The sequence below is a fragment of the Vicia villosa genome, linkage group LG1 (assembly GCF_029867415.1).
Source record: "Vicia villosa cultivar HV-30 ecotype Madison, WI linkage group LG1, Vvil1.0, whole genome shotgun sequence".
Lineage (NCBI taxonomy): Eukaryota > Viridiplantae > Streptophyta > Magnoliopsida > Fabales > Fabaceae > Vicia > Vicia villosa.
Genome location: NC_081180.1, coordinates 194,821,321 through 194,836,543, shown reverse-complemented (window position 1 = coordinate 194,836,543; position 15,223 = coordinate 194,821,321). Strand labels below are relative to the sequence as shown.

The 15,223-nt window shown below is 34.2% G+C and overlaps 1 protein-coding gene across 1 annotated transcript; it reads right to left on the bottom strand.

The window, feature by feature from the left end:
* Positions 1–4,670: 4,670 nt before the first annotated feature.
* Positions 4,671–5,434, bottom strand: LOC131662123 (uncharacterized). Its single transcript, XM_058931822.1, has 3 exons — positions 5,312–5,434; positions 5,005–5,100; positions 4,671–4,919 (listed from the first exon to the last, which is right to left on the bottom strand). The coding sequence occupies exons 1-3, from the start codon at positions 5,432–5,434 to the stop codon at positions 4,671–4,673; spliced, it is 468 nt and encodes a 155-aa protein (XP_058787805.1).
* Between the last annotated feature and the right edge of the window lie 9,789 nt (positions 5,435–15,223).

The window sequence follows — 15,223 nt, the reverse complement described above, 5'->3', positions numbered from 1 at the left end:
AGGAAAAATTTCTTCTATGTGTCCACACATACAAACAAAAGTTACATTATGTGTCGACTCATGTAAATAGGGTCTATAGGCCTTAATAATGATCTACATGTCTCAACGCATAACATGTATGTGTCAACACATAAGCCAATTTTTTTTTACATAAAACGTGATTTTTGATGCATAAAACCTTTTCTAAATGCTTTCTAAGTTCCCTAGTACTAAGATGCACATACAATATGATTTTTGATGCATACAACCTTTTCTAAATGCAGTATAAGTTCCCTAGTAATAAGATGCACATTAAAACTCAGATGATACTGTCCAATATACAAAAACTCTAAAATATCCTAGTTTTGACATCATGCAAAATATCTAATAGGAAGGTGCACTCACAAGTAGTTCAACTTCTTACGGTCGTACTTAGTGTTCTTTGGAGTCTTTTAGGAAATCCAAAAATGAAGACATAGTTTCTTCTTATTTAGAAAACGAGAATCATTATTGAGAGCTATCATCATAATCTCAGCTAAATTTTCAAGGTTCTACAATAAATTTGGAACGCCCAACGGAACATTACTACTAGTACCACTAAAAATTTTCGATCATTGGGTTACGACTTTACTGGCGTATCCATATACGGTGTCAAAGTAATCTCAATAGTATGGATCAATCATCATTGATATCTACAAGGAGGTTTGACCAATGACTATAAGATGAACGTTCATATTTAATAGGAGTACAAATGATTTTGTCTCTTCTCGCTACTTCTAGTGCTCCGACAGTTGTTCCACACCTCAAAAACAAAGTGGTAATGATTATGTCTTTCATTAGAAACAACTAGAATTAAGAATGTACAATATAATTTATTCAGTAACTTGTTGATATTGTAAAACATATAATTCATAATAAGATCCAATAATGTAGGAAGTTAGAGACCAAACGAGTCACTCTAGGTTCACTTTAGGTGACAATTATGTTACATCTACTATTTAAAGAGCTCAAGGGAGCCATTGCTATGAAGAAGTTTTTATTCAAAGCCAGCTGAAAAATATAAAAGATAAAGCTTTGACAAGTGTTGGGGTAAGCCGTAACGACTAATGTTTTTATGATTAAACTAAAAACTTATACCATGTTTATAATTTATAATAAAATATTTTTCTTTATTATGTTTGTTTTTAAAGTAATAAAGTCTATAGAATAGTTGATTCATTTAATGTAATGTTAAGTGTGACTTAGTCGTAATATGCCATTAAGTATAACCTTGTCATTCTGAGAGTATCTATAGTTAATCTTTAATGTCAAATAGGACAACAATAATGTATAAAGATTATTACGTGAGTAGACTGAAGACCATATTTTATAGGTCATGGATATAAAATATTGGGTATTTGCATATGCATAAATATCATGAGTCATATTTATACTAGATTGATAAGAATACTACATAATGTGTTATACAAGTGCCATAAGTATTTTCATAGTGATAATGGTATATTTCATCCTTTGACCTAAAACCACTATAGTCCCTACTTGAGTAGTTGATCACTTTAGTACAGTCAAACATTGTCTGTAAAAGGATAACTATATAGAGTCGGTTGACTAGGTACTCGGTGAGTTATGTGAAGGAACATAGATGTCTAGATGGGTTTTCTATCCTACATATGAAGGAGTAATCACTACTACAAATAATATATTTCATGACAAAGCTTTCACCTCAGCCTAAATAAAACCGAGCTATAATGCCATGGTGCCCCATTTATTTAAAAAAAAAAAAACACATATTCCTTCGGTTTTTAATATAACCGAGAGGAAAAACAATTCAGGACATGCTTCAAATCCCAGGTATAGTGGTTTATGTTTTTATTTGTTTATAAGTGTGTATTAAATGATCTATCCCTTTGGTTTATGTAATTATTAAGGGATAAAATAATAAGATTTTACTATAAAAACACTCGTGAAGCAGATTTTACAATGTTCTTCTATACTTGAACAAAATATTTTTTTGCCCTTGCAATCTATCTCACGTAATGGTGTTGATGTTGTTCTTGTTGTATTTTTGGAATATCACTTCGTTAAAGAAGGTTGGAAAAGTTCTCTATGATAGATTGCAGGTGCAGAAGATCATTCTTGCTTTGAGTTAATCAAAGAAGGGAGTTCAACCTTTGAAAAGATTAGAAGTTGGATGCATATAAGATATGCAACAAAATCTTGAATTACATCGACGATGATGAAACTTGATTTGTTTAATATTTTGTGTAAACAATGTAATGTTTAAAAAAAGATTATTTACCTCAGTTTTTTTAAAACCGAGGGGTAAACATATGTTACCTCAGTTTTGATTTTATCAAAACCGAAGTGATAATTTTGGCGTGATTATTGAGGATATTGACCATCATCCTTACACAAATCCTTGTCGTCAATTTCATGAGTATCAACGCCCAAGACACTACCATTAGTGATCCACGTGAAATATAAAAATTTCTATTATAACAACATTCAGAGCATCAAAAAAAGATAATGAAACATCATGAAGCGCTTGAAACTATCTACATCCATCACTTTAAAGTTTGCAAGAGCATTTTCCATGAAAAAATCTCTAGGATGAATTGCAAGAGCAGAAAATTATTTGGATTTCAGGTTTATGTTCTTATATATTTATTTAAGTAGAAAATAATTTATTTATCTAATTTTTTTTGTTTTATTTCAAAAACAAATGTATACAAAAGCATTTCAAAATATCCTGCACCCAACATTTTCTCTTCACCAAAATTCTATGATTTGAAGATCTAAATTCTAGATCTTCCGGAAAATTAATTTTTTACTTTAACATTATGTATAAACAATGTAATATTCTAGATAAACAATGTAGTTTGTAAACAAATTAATTTATTAATATGCTGTGTAAATAATATATTGAGTTTTAAAAACCAATCTATCTTATCCCTCGGTTTTATTGATAAACCGAGAGGTATGTTGCACTAGTTTTGAAAATAATTAAAATGCAGATGCTGGAGTTCGAACCCATGTGCAGATAATTCAACCATTTGGTTTTTTTATTAATCGAGGGGTATTTAAAGTGGCATCTTGTCATGACACTGTTCGTTGCCTCGCTTATTTAACCGAGATTAAATGCATTTCGTGTCCGATGTGAAATATATTATTTATAGTAGTGAATATCTATAAACCCTTGGACCGAGTATGATTATAATGTAACGTTTTTTTTATATGCAATGATATATTGAAACGGAGAACCAAAGTTCTCAACAAGAGATTCATGATCATATCTCACATGTAAGTAACATAAATGTTAAGTCGTGCGCGCCCATACTCACACTCTCACACACACACTTTTATATATATATATATATATATATATATATATATATATATATATATATATATATATATATATATATATATATATATATATATATATAAAGGAAAATATTTATATATACATGATGATCTATTATGAGAATGCATAAATTTTGAGTAAATATCATAATCAATTATCATGGTAAGTATATTTTTGTAGTCCAATTATTTGAAGTGACTACTATTGTTTTATGATCAACTATAGTTCAAAAATATTACAAAATTATGTGTAGCAATGTTTTCATAAGGATTTGTTTAAGATTTAGTTTTGGAAGGGAAGATTTTATATGTTAATATAATGTATTGTTTTTAAAATTTTTAGAAATATCAAATAGATTTCTCGATATAGCTGGGATCCTTCAAACTTTCTAAAAACCAACTCTCAAACTGAACCTAAGAATAGATACTGGGTCTACAATGAAATGAAACATGTTGAAGAATGTGAGTGATGTAGAGAAGATTTCTCCATCCTTGATAACGAGAATATGAGTAAGGCTTTTCGATTGAGAGAGATGTATAATATTGTGTGGTCTCATTGAACTGAAACAATATGTGATATTAGTTTCATTTTGTGTATAAACGACTGCTTAGGATTATTAGGAAATAAATAATTAAACTTAACGAGGATGACATTTATGTCTCAGTTTCAATTAGGACATTTAGATAAAAGAGGAAAAACTGCATATGATTATGCTTACTAGAAAGATTATAATTGTTTGTTGGTCTATGGTAAATGACTTGAGTCCAAGCACATGGTATCTACTAGCAAATTTGATGTCTCTAATAAATTCATATAGTTATTATGCAAGTAAGATGGCTACCCTAATGGCCAAGATTGGAGTGGAAACTATATATTACCCTAACCTCTATAAATAGAATATTCATTATAAACTGTAATATCCACTAATTATCCTAAGCACCATCAGTTATGATCAAAGCACATCGCTGACCGGACTCACCATGCTCTAACCTTATAAGAAAGTTTGGAACCTACTGTAAGACTGCGATATAGTCATTTTTGCATCTGCGAAAAATCTGAGAAGATGATGCAAATTCATCTCCTCCAGTACTTAACAAGATGGAATTGGAATCGTAATAGATGAATTGCAACATGTATACATATGGTTGTAGTACCATTCCAAAGACTACTAATTCATCGATAAAGAAACAATTGATGGTTGAACTTTTGAACATCAACTTAATCATATCATTTCAAAAAAGGAAAGGAAATGAAGAAAATAGATCAAATATCCAACAAATACAACTAAATACTCTCCTCTTTCATCACTGTATCAGTGTATTTGCCTTTACTTCTTAAAATCAATACATTCTTTCAACAAATCCTTATTGGTGGAAATCATTGCAACATCTTCCTCTTTCATCAACTCTCCTCCATTTGCATTTTTCAACTCCCATGCAAATAACTCAGGCCAAGACATATCATCTTTCTCCATAACGCGATTGCCAGTTTTAATCGCCTCAGTCTTGTTATTTTCATTCTTCTCACCTTCATTTCTTGGATTTTGTTCCATATTTTCTCCCAACAGATTATTCACCTACAAAATCAGAATGCAACACCACAATAATAAGGAACCTATAGTACTTCCATGATTAACAAATGCATATATATGCAGTACTTACTGATTTTATTGTTGCATTGAGTTCAACAACAATGGTCTTTGATTGGTCTCTTGGTTTTTCAGGAATAATATATCTGCTCAACCCAACACTATTATCCTACAAATCAAGAATACACAAGAATTTGAGAAGCCATTTATAATTTGATTACATGATCTTTAAGCAATATTAATTTCAAGATGATGATGATAAAGATTAACAGTAAAACACATATCTTTTTGGATGGTTAGAAGCAAGAAGAAGATCCTTTCGTGAAGATTGAAAAGCGCTATACTAAAAAGGAAGATTAGTTGCAAAATAATTTACTTACAGGTATGGCAGTTGCTGCTTGTCGAGGAACAGCAGTCTTTCTTGGTGATTTGTTATCTTTTCCAACAGTTTTTCTTGGAGAGCCAATGACTTTCTTCACGTGGGATTTAGTTTGACGATCCATTCTTGTTTCTGTATTTTGTGGATTAAAGTTTGGAAAGAGAGTTGTTAATTTAGTATTTATAATACATCGTTACCTTGACATATATTAACAATGAATATAGACTGTGACGAACCTGAATTTCTAATGTTAATATTAATTAATTAATAATATATATATATATATATATATATATATATATATATATATATATATATATATATATATATATATATATATATATATATATATATATATATATATATATATATATATATATATATATATATATATATATATATATATATATATATATATATATATATGATATTACCAAAGGAGCTACAAGCCTTATTTTGAGAACTCTCCAACATAAATTACTTTATATCCCACGACCTCTTCAGTTTGAGCTAAAGTTCAGGTTAGGTGGTGGCCTGTTTCTTGAGGTATACATGCATAAAGTGTGAGTCTTGAATCTGATTGGCTTGGTAAGGTACATATTGGGAACATGCAGTAAGGCCACGCGCAGGAAAAGGACTCAACAACCATTTCACAAATATGCCATATAACTTCTGAGATTTAAAAGCAAGGGAATAACATACCTTAAGTACACACTACTTGTGCACTAAGTTTGGAGAAATAATACTACACTTACACTATGGGCAACACACCATTGCACATGAATCCTAACCTCACACATATATATGGAAACCCTTCACAATTTTCCTAGAACAAATCATTTTTCATTTTTTCAGTTTCAACTTACCAAGCTCTCTCTTCATTCTCTCCTCTCTCTCAACCTTCATCTTAATTCAACAACCTCCATAACAAACTTGTAAAAAACTTTCAACAACCAGAAACCTCCATCATCCTCTCAACCTTCTTAACCATCATCAAAACACAATCATCGTCACCACTTCCATCATCAGCTTTTCATCTTTCAACGTGATCATCATCATCTTCACTTGCAAGAGGCATTGAATCTCTCTTCAAGGTAGCATCATCTTCAGCTAAGGTCCGAGTCAGCATTGAATCTCGAGTTTATTTCTCGGATTCGTATTCATTTTAACTGCAAATCATCACCATCATCAGGAACACGAAAAAGTGTAGAGTTTTCTTATTTTTTGCTCAAGACTTGTTTCAGTTAAGTTCTTTCCAAACCTTCTCATCATTGTAGAAATATGATAGGTTCATATGCATCTGGCGCGTGCTCCTCATACCGGGAGACTGGAGTTAGACTTACATGTATGTGGTGTTGCTTGTTGCATATAGTTGAATTTTTGCAGGTTCTCATTGTTTTGGATGTTTAATATTAGCTTGCGTACACGGACCTAAGAAATTGTTTTGGATGTCTTAGGTGGACACGGACCTAAGAAATTGTTTTTGCAGGTGGTGTTGTTTTGGATGTCTTAGGTGGACACGGACCTAAGAAATTGTTTTACACACAACCAATCACATAATTTTAATTAATTAAAAAATAAATTAACAATTTTCTCTCTCCTTCATAATCTCAACCACCCCATGAATCCAATTAAAAACAAAATTAAAATAAAAATAAATTAAAAATTACTCTCTTCTTATTGGTTGTGCTTAAGAATATAGATTTATAGTTGTGTCCATGCAAGAATTGTTCCCAATTGACACCATGTCTACATGATTTTTCACTTTAAATTGAATAAAAAATTTAAGTTATAACAATATGCATGCTGATTAAAGAATAAAAGGAAAATGGATATAAAATGTGAGTAAGAGTGGGTATGTGTAATAGTGTGGGCCACATATTCGTTAGTTGTGCCTGGCATTTTAATTTCCACACCTCCTGGTTTTTGGCCCATGCGCCATATAACATATAATTTCAGTTTAATAGATAATTGCTTTCTTACCCCCAGCTTAGGCAGAATTATTTTTTGTTAACAATTGTTTCTTTCCCATTTCTGCTTGATAAATCATTTTCCCATGAGATTAAAAATACATAAAAATATGTTTTAAATACTTTAGGGTGTTTAGATATTTGTTGATAGTTTTTAGAATTTTTCAATTGATTTTGGTATTTTTAATAAGCCATTTTCTTAGGCATGTTCATGATAGGTTAGATTTAAACATTTGTTGCAGAACTTGAGACAGCGGCATGTGCAACGGAGTAAATGATCGCTTAGGTTTAGATTTCCAATTATCTTGACTACCTTGTGCATATGCTGATCCTTCTCCTTCTTGATTAGCAATGCCTTCAATTCTTCTTGCCTTTGGCCAAGTTAAGGATCATCTCTTAGAACTGGTCGTTCTGAACCTGAAGATTTCTAACAGATCGCTCGAGATCCATTTGTGCTGAAATAAACAGCGAGAGGGGATGAGAAACCTGATGTGGAAACCTGTTTTGTGATGTTTATGAAATGCACATGCAATGTTTTCAAGGATCTTTAAGGAATTTAGTTAGGAACATTAGAAAATGATTTGGTCGCATCTTCGTTTGGAAGAATTCTAGTTCTTGGATGTTTTTCTTTGGGAATCAAGCTCACCATATCCAATGGGTCATAGCCTCTGATTCGGGATACTTGTACTTCTGGATTTGAAGGCATATGGCTAGAGGAAAATAAATCCTCTTTCCCCTTGATAAGTACTGTATCTCTGAACTGGAAGGCCTGTGGCCAGAGGAAAATAAATCCTCTTGCCCTTTGATGAGAATTTAGTCCTTGATAATGGCACCTGAAATTGTGCGCCCTAAAATTCTAGGATCCTTGAAAGGGTTAGTTAAACATGTTATGTTATGATGTCATGATGTCATGCAGATGTAATGCATTAAGCAAAGCATAAGGTAATAAGGAAAAGTAAGTCCCACCAACAAATCCTGCAAGGAAATCAAAGGGTTAGTAGCACACACAAGCTAATCACACAAGTGTCCTTAGGTTTAGAAGATTGCATGAAGTTCATAGGTAAATACCCTCCACACTGAAGTTTAGTTGGTTCAACCTGTCCTAGATGAAGATCGGGTTTTAGGGAGCTCATATCATTGACCTTTCTCGAAGGCATTATTTTAGTTCAGCAATCAAATTCGCCGACCGAAAACATCCTGAAAGTCCAGTCCATATGAGCGTAGCTTTGAGTATCAACCAACTTCGGTCGGAACCAAAGCCAGCCATCTCGCTACGTCCTATTGGCCAAAGTTAAGTTCAACTAGGGTTCTAGGGACTAATTAGTGCTTAATGACACCACGCGGCAGCCATAGTTATCCATGGGCTCTTAATACTTAGCTCACTTTTGAATTGAATTGTTTGAAATGTGTAGTGTGTGTTTAGAAAAGATTTCGAATAAGGACTTTAACTTGTAAATAAGTGTAGCCTTTTGGAAATTGTTTTTTTGAATAGAGGTGTGAAAAGAATTTTGAATTTGTTGTGAATGTTGAGCAAGCAGTTAAGAGTACCTACCATAAGTTTGTCTTTCTTGTTATTTAAGTCTTTTATTTGAAAGGGCTATCCATACCATAAGGAGGGTAGGTAGTCTTTTCATTGGATGTACAGGTCATCTAGGGTCATCATTTGCCATAAGTCTATCCATACCATAAGAAGGGCATGGAGTCTTAGGAAAGGACGAGAATAGTCATTTGTAGGCAACCAGTAAGGATACCTTAGCAATCGAAAGGGACTATCATCAAGATCATTTATCGTAGGCAGCATCAAAGGGACGAGATCTTTTTATGATGATTTTGTTCGTAGGCAGCAGGCTAAGGTATCCCTACATCCGAGGGACTTGACTATTATTCAAAGGCAGCATAAGAGGAGTTACCCTAAAGGTGAGTGTGTGCAGCAATCACGTGTGTTAGATTCAGATATTTTATCTTGAATTATGGGAACTAGATTCAATTAATTGTTGTCACTCCCTACTTTTTTAACCACGCAGTTAATATCATTCAGAAAAATAAAGTGCGGAAACGTAAATGTCCTACGCTATTACAGGGCTTCGGGATAAGGATTACATAACCAAAAACGGGGGAAGTGCGGAAAAGTAAAGACAGAAATATAAGCCCTAATTACTATTACAAGAAAACTTTTTGCGACATATACATGATTTCTAGAATTTAAATAACAGAAAAATAAATTAGTTAATTAAAAAAATTAAAGGCATGCGACAATCACAAAATAGGAGATGAGAAGAGAAAATCGCAAATAAAAATACAGTTAGGAAAATTAGGGTTGATGGGGAAACCTAACTTTCTAAATGATTAAACTAATTATGCTAACTAAATTATTCTAAGTGTATAATTAACTAAACCTAATTAATATATTATACTTTAATTGGTTAATTGATAGAAAAAAGAAAATGAGGAAAATAAATTAAGAAAAAGTAAAAACCTAAAAAGACAAAATGAAGGAACATAGTATGGATGGCTGGAATCTGGTGTGACTCTTCGCTAGGGGTCACCATCGAGTTTCGTTTTTAAGGCCATCAGAACTGGGTTCATGGAGAATCAACGACAGATGTGTGAGGGCGTACCATACGCGCACAGAGCATGACCTCATGGTAACTATGAATCAAATATGGCAAAATAGTTGAGTAAAAATAAAGGGTGAGGCGTAGGAATCGAACCCCCGTCCTTTAAGTGCCCATCCTTCAACTCTTGCCATTTGTACTGCATTGCTTAGTCATTAATCAATTCCACACAAATAATTAAATATTAAGACAGACATTTATTGGGGAATTCAAAAAAACAAGGTCAAACCGGGTCCCAGGCATGTCTGGCTAGCGAATCAGAAAAGGGGAGAGAAATCAGTTTGGTTAACCGGCCATTTAGGAAAGGCCACGTGCGCGGATAAGAGAATCCAGTTGTTGACTGACGAATGAGAATAAGCCACGCGTGGAGGGCTACTATTCATCTTCTTCGTTGATCCCCCAGCCCAGAATAGCTACGATTTCACCACGAACTAGCTACGGTTTCTGCAACAACAATTCGTAGCAAATACTGATGAACATGAATCTGCAAAATAAGACGTTAAGCAAGCGTAAAGATTATTCAGTCCCACTAAAACGCGCCTTGTGAGTTCAATTACGGTGTTATCATGGCCTGAAACACATTGCTAAGCCTGCTACGAAGGATTCAACCTCCCACGCCCTAACAATGGTGGATCTCACTCCACACGTCAAATCTCACCCACAATGATTCCAACATGGTCTAAACATAAATATGAACTCATACACATAGTTAGATTTGATTAACACACGATAAAACATGAGCTATGAATTTCAAGAACATGAATGAACATGAAGTACGCATTCTGGGTGTCATGGGGTTCGTTTAATGAAGCATTCTCACCATGTGTTACCTTAGAAGTCGACCAGGATGTATGGATGGTCTTGAAAACGACTACAATTCATGATCCAAGTTTGCAGCTTTCTTGAATATTTCTCCTTTAGAAACCCTAATCCTTTTGCCAAATTTCCGTCCCCTTTATGCTGAAGGCATTATGGTACTTATAGGGATGATATTAGGGTTATAAAACTTGTTTCAAATCTTTTGGAATTGTGAAGATTGGAGTGTGAGATATTTTGATTGAATTTTTGTATTAAATCTTTCTAAACTTGGCCAAATATTATTTCAATGAAATCCCTTTGATTTGAATTGATTTTCATGCCCAAGATTTAGTTAAAAAGTGATTCCAATCATTTCTTTGATATTTTCCATCATTTTATTAGATTTATTTTGAATTTCAATGAATAAAATCCAAAATAAATGGAATAAAAATAATGGAATGGAAACATGGGCCTTATGTAAGTTTGTGATCACGTTCAAAGTCCAAAACATAGGCCCATTAGTCAAAAAATGCAAATTTATTCACATTGACTCTCATGGACCTCTTGAAAATTGACCAACTTTATCAACACATATCTCCTTCAAGTTTTATGGTATGGAAGTGTTTTAGGACTTTTTGGAAAGCCCAAGATGTCCTATACAAGCCACTTTGGAACATATTTTTAATTTGGAGATTTTATCTTGATGATAATTGTCCTGACAAAATACAACTTTTTGTGCATTTCTAGAAGGACCTGTAATGTTTTGGCTCATATCTCTCAAATGGTGCATTTATGGCCTTGGCTTTAGAGAGACAAAGTTGTAGAGAATTCAATTTCATTCAAAATGAGATTTGGTTGGGAAATTTATGATAAATCATGAGAGAGATATGATCAGTCAAAGTTGGGTTGACTTTCTCTTAGAAACCCTAATTTTGTAACTTTAAGTTTGGATGATTTCTGAGCTTTCCTTCATGAATCATGGTCAAACCTTGATCAAATGATGAATGTTACTTAAAAATGTTGATGTTGACCAAAAATCAGGAGTTTTGACTGTAATTTGACCTTAGTTGACTTTTAGGTTAAATTGGTCGATTGTTGGCCATTTGAGCAGTTGACTGAGCAATCTTGTGATCCAAGGCTTTAAACTTGGCATGGGGATTCTTTGAGCCATATGAGAGGCCATAGAGTTCACTTGAGGCATTAGAAGTTGATTTCACCTTGAGAGAGGTAAAACCCTAATTGAAAGCTTGTTGCTTAGGAGACAGGTAAGTGTGCTTATTCCTCAATGCTTGAGCATTTGAAAGTGAGGTGGATCAAAATATCTTGAAATATGATGGGAAAATTTTGGGGTATGACAGCTGCCCCTGTTCAATCTTCTTAAACCTGAGGATGTAGATTGGTTTGTGTGCCTCTCGGAATCTGAAGGTGGAAGAGGATTGAACACTAGAATACCAAGAAATTTGCCCTTGCTGATGCAGGGACTTTTTTGGAGATGGGCTAAAAGATGCCATCCAGGAAAAGCATTATCGTAGATAGGCTTAAAGATGCCATCCGAACTTTGACAGAAAGTTATCTGAGATGAGCTTAAAGTGCCATCCAGGTGTTGGTGAAGTACTGTCGGAGACGGGCTTAAAGATGTCGTCTAGATGTTGACAGAAAGATTGTCTGAGATGGGCTTAAAGATGCCATCTGGTTTTGATAATATGAAGGCCAGAATGAGTCATATACTAGACTGTATTCGATGTATTGATGAGAGTCAGACTGAATCTTCACATAAATTATATTTGCCTCTTTCTTTGAAGATTGATCGTGTCAGCACCATTCGTAGTAACTGAATTAGATTTTTGAAGGACGATCGTGTCTACACCGTTCATGATAATAGAATTAGATCTTTGAATGTTGATCGTGTCAGCACCGTTCGTAGTAACTGAATTAGATCTTTGAAGGATGATTGTGTCTACACCGTTCGTGATGATAGATTTAGATCTTTGAATGTTGATCGTCTCAGCACCGTTCGTAGTAACTGAATTAGATCTTTGAATGTTGATCGTGTCAGCACCGTTCGTAGTAACTGAATTAGATCTTTGAAGGACGATCGTGTCTACACCGTTCGTGATGATAGAATTAGATCTTTGAATGTTGATTGTGTCAGCACCGTTCGTCGTAACTGAATTAGATATTTGAATGCTGATCGTGTCAGCACCGTTCGTAGTAACCGAATTAGATCTTGGAAGGATGATCGTGTCTACACCGTTCGTGATGATAGAATTAGATCTTTGAATGTTGACCGTGTCAGCACCGTTCTTAGTAACTGAATTAGATCTTGGAAAGATGATCGTGTCTTCACCGTTCGTGATGATAGAATTAGATCTTTGAATGTTAATCGTGTCATCACCTTTCGTAGTAACTTAATTAGATATTTGAATGTTGATCGTGTCAGCACCGTTCGTAGTAACCGAATTAGATCTTGGAATGTTGATCGTGTCAGCACCGTTCGTAGTAACTGAATTAGATCTTTGAAAATTGGAGGTATTGTTTATTTGCTTGTACTCGTATCTTGAAAAAAAAGTGAGTTAATATTTATGCAATGTCATGATGCATGTGATGTATTGTGTAATGAAATTCTCAAAATAAATGAGAATCTTGTAGGTTATGTATATATTGTATGTTTTTTGAAATGGATGAGAGTGTTATGCATATGCCATGAAGTATATGATGTATGAATGCAAAATATCGTTAATGACGACGGTAGATCATAGTAGCGTCTGGCGGGGAAAATAAATCCCTGATTGTTGCAGAGAATACGGAGTGCAAGTCTAGGAACTCTTGCTTCATGCTCGAAGATATTTAGTTGGAGATATTTAACTTCTGCTTGGGGAAGGAATTAATTTGAAAGATCGATCTTGACGTACCCTGATCAGAGATAAGAGACATGAATAGAATCTCTGATGTTCAATCTGACCCAGCTCAACTATGAGTGCCAACCTTTATGGAGATGGTGGATTTAGAGAAGAGATTATTCGAAGATAGCTTCTTGAGGACTACTCTGTGGGGATATGCTCCTGTGAAACCGGCGCTGTGGGAAGGCGTGGATGCCTTGAACATTGCCCCCATTGATTATAGTAACTGCCATTCCCGGGCTTTTGTTGATTGGGACACACCAATGCGTGTTGGTCGAAGTGTCAAATATGCCTTGCATAGCTTTGCCCCAACTAGTAGGGACTCTGGAGAGATTCGCCTTGTGAGGACTTTCTGGGATATATACTATGGGTGATGCCCCTAGTACTCATAGAGTTAGGAAAATGCCCCTGATTGTTCGATGCTCCTGAGAGATTCTTTGAATCTTGACCTGATTGCCCCAGATTGATTGGAAAAAGCATGTCATGCCCCTTGTATTCGTTGACTTTTAATTGAGTCAATTGTGAGAGATGTTGCTGCTGAAGTGGTTTCGTCTGTCGGGATAGCTTTTAGTCATTTGTCGTATCCTGTGCAGATTCTTCCTGATGCTAACATTTGAAATTATGTAGCAGAATATGTTTAATAATGGATTCTTGAGATGCAATGCATATGTCTGTCTTGAGTGTTGTTTTTTTTGAAAAACATTAAAAACAAAAGATGTAAAAGCGTGATATTTGTAAGAATGTGATATCAACTCAGCATTTATCACAAACCTTAAGGAGTCAGGATACCTTTTTGGTGACAGCATGCTTTCGAGCTAACCATGCTTCAGTTAGGACTTTCAAGAATTGTAACGTGGCTTGGTTAACGGTTTAAGAAACAGAGGATAATGGCTCAAAGTTTATTTGTACCCATCCCAATCTTCGTGATGTTCTTCGATCCTATGCTCAGTTAACTTTGCGTTTAAGTACTAGCAGAGCTTGAAGTCGTAACACCGACATTTATTGATGGTTAAAACACCGACAGTTTATTTGGACAAGCATTCATCCTTTTTGTAGTGTTTTCTTTTGTCGAGGATTTGTAGTGACCTCTTTTTTGACTTTGTTATCCCTAACTTTTCCTGAACTGTTTATTTTGAGATTACAATCAGCGGGATGTTTCAATTTTTGATAAGTCTCCTTCATATGTTTTGACTTAACATTTTTTTCTTTTTGGTGGATCTTGACTGCCTGACTTAATGGTTACGGGAACCCATCATTATTTATGTAAACAACGGCTAGTATAATTGAGTTAATTGAGTAACTACACTGCCCCAGGTTATGATCAAGGTTTTAATCTGTACGAGAAAGAAAACTTTTACTTCTTAGGCTCAAAGGGGTTGACGAGGGATTAACATCCTTATATCTCCACTATTTAGGAATTGAAACAATGCATGTACATCATCATCATAGTCTGTTCAAAAGCATACTGTATGAGGTTGCGGTATCATTTTCCTCATCCTCCCTCAAAAGGCTTACAGCTTAGTAGGAGTTGAATACCACAAAATATAAACAAAGTAAAGACACTGTTTAAATGGGTGATAGAGGAATAATTAATTCAAGACAAACATATGCAATGCACTAATGATGATTA

Bases quoted from the DNA above. Each gene is read 5' to 3' on its own strand.
- LOC131662123 (XM_058931822.1), bottom strand. From the start codon at position 5,434: ATGGATCGTCAAACTAAATCCCACGTGAAGAAAGTCATTGGCTCTCCA. The intron at 5,101-5,311 runs GTAAGTAAATTA...CTTGATTTGTAG, and splicing joins AAGCAGCAACTGCCATACCT to GATAATAGTGTTGGGTTGAG. The intron at 4,920-5,004 runs GTAAGTACTGCA...CTGATTTTGTAG, and splicing joins TCAATGCAACAATAAAATCA to GTGAATAATCTGTTGGGAGA.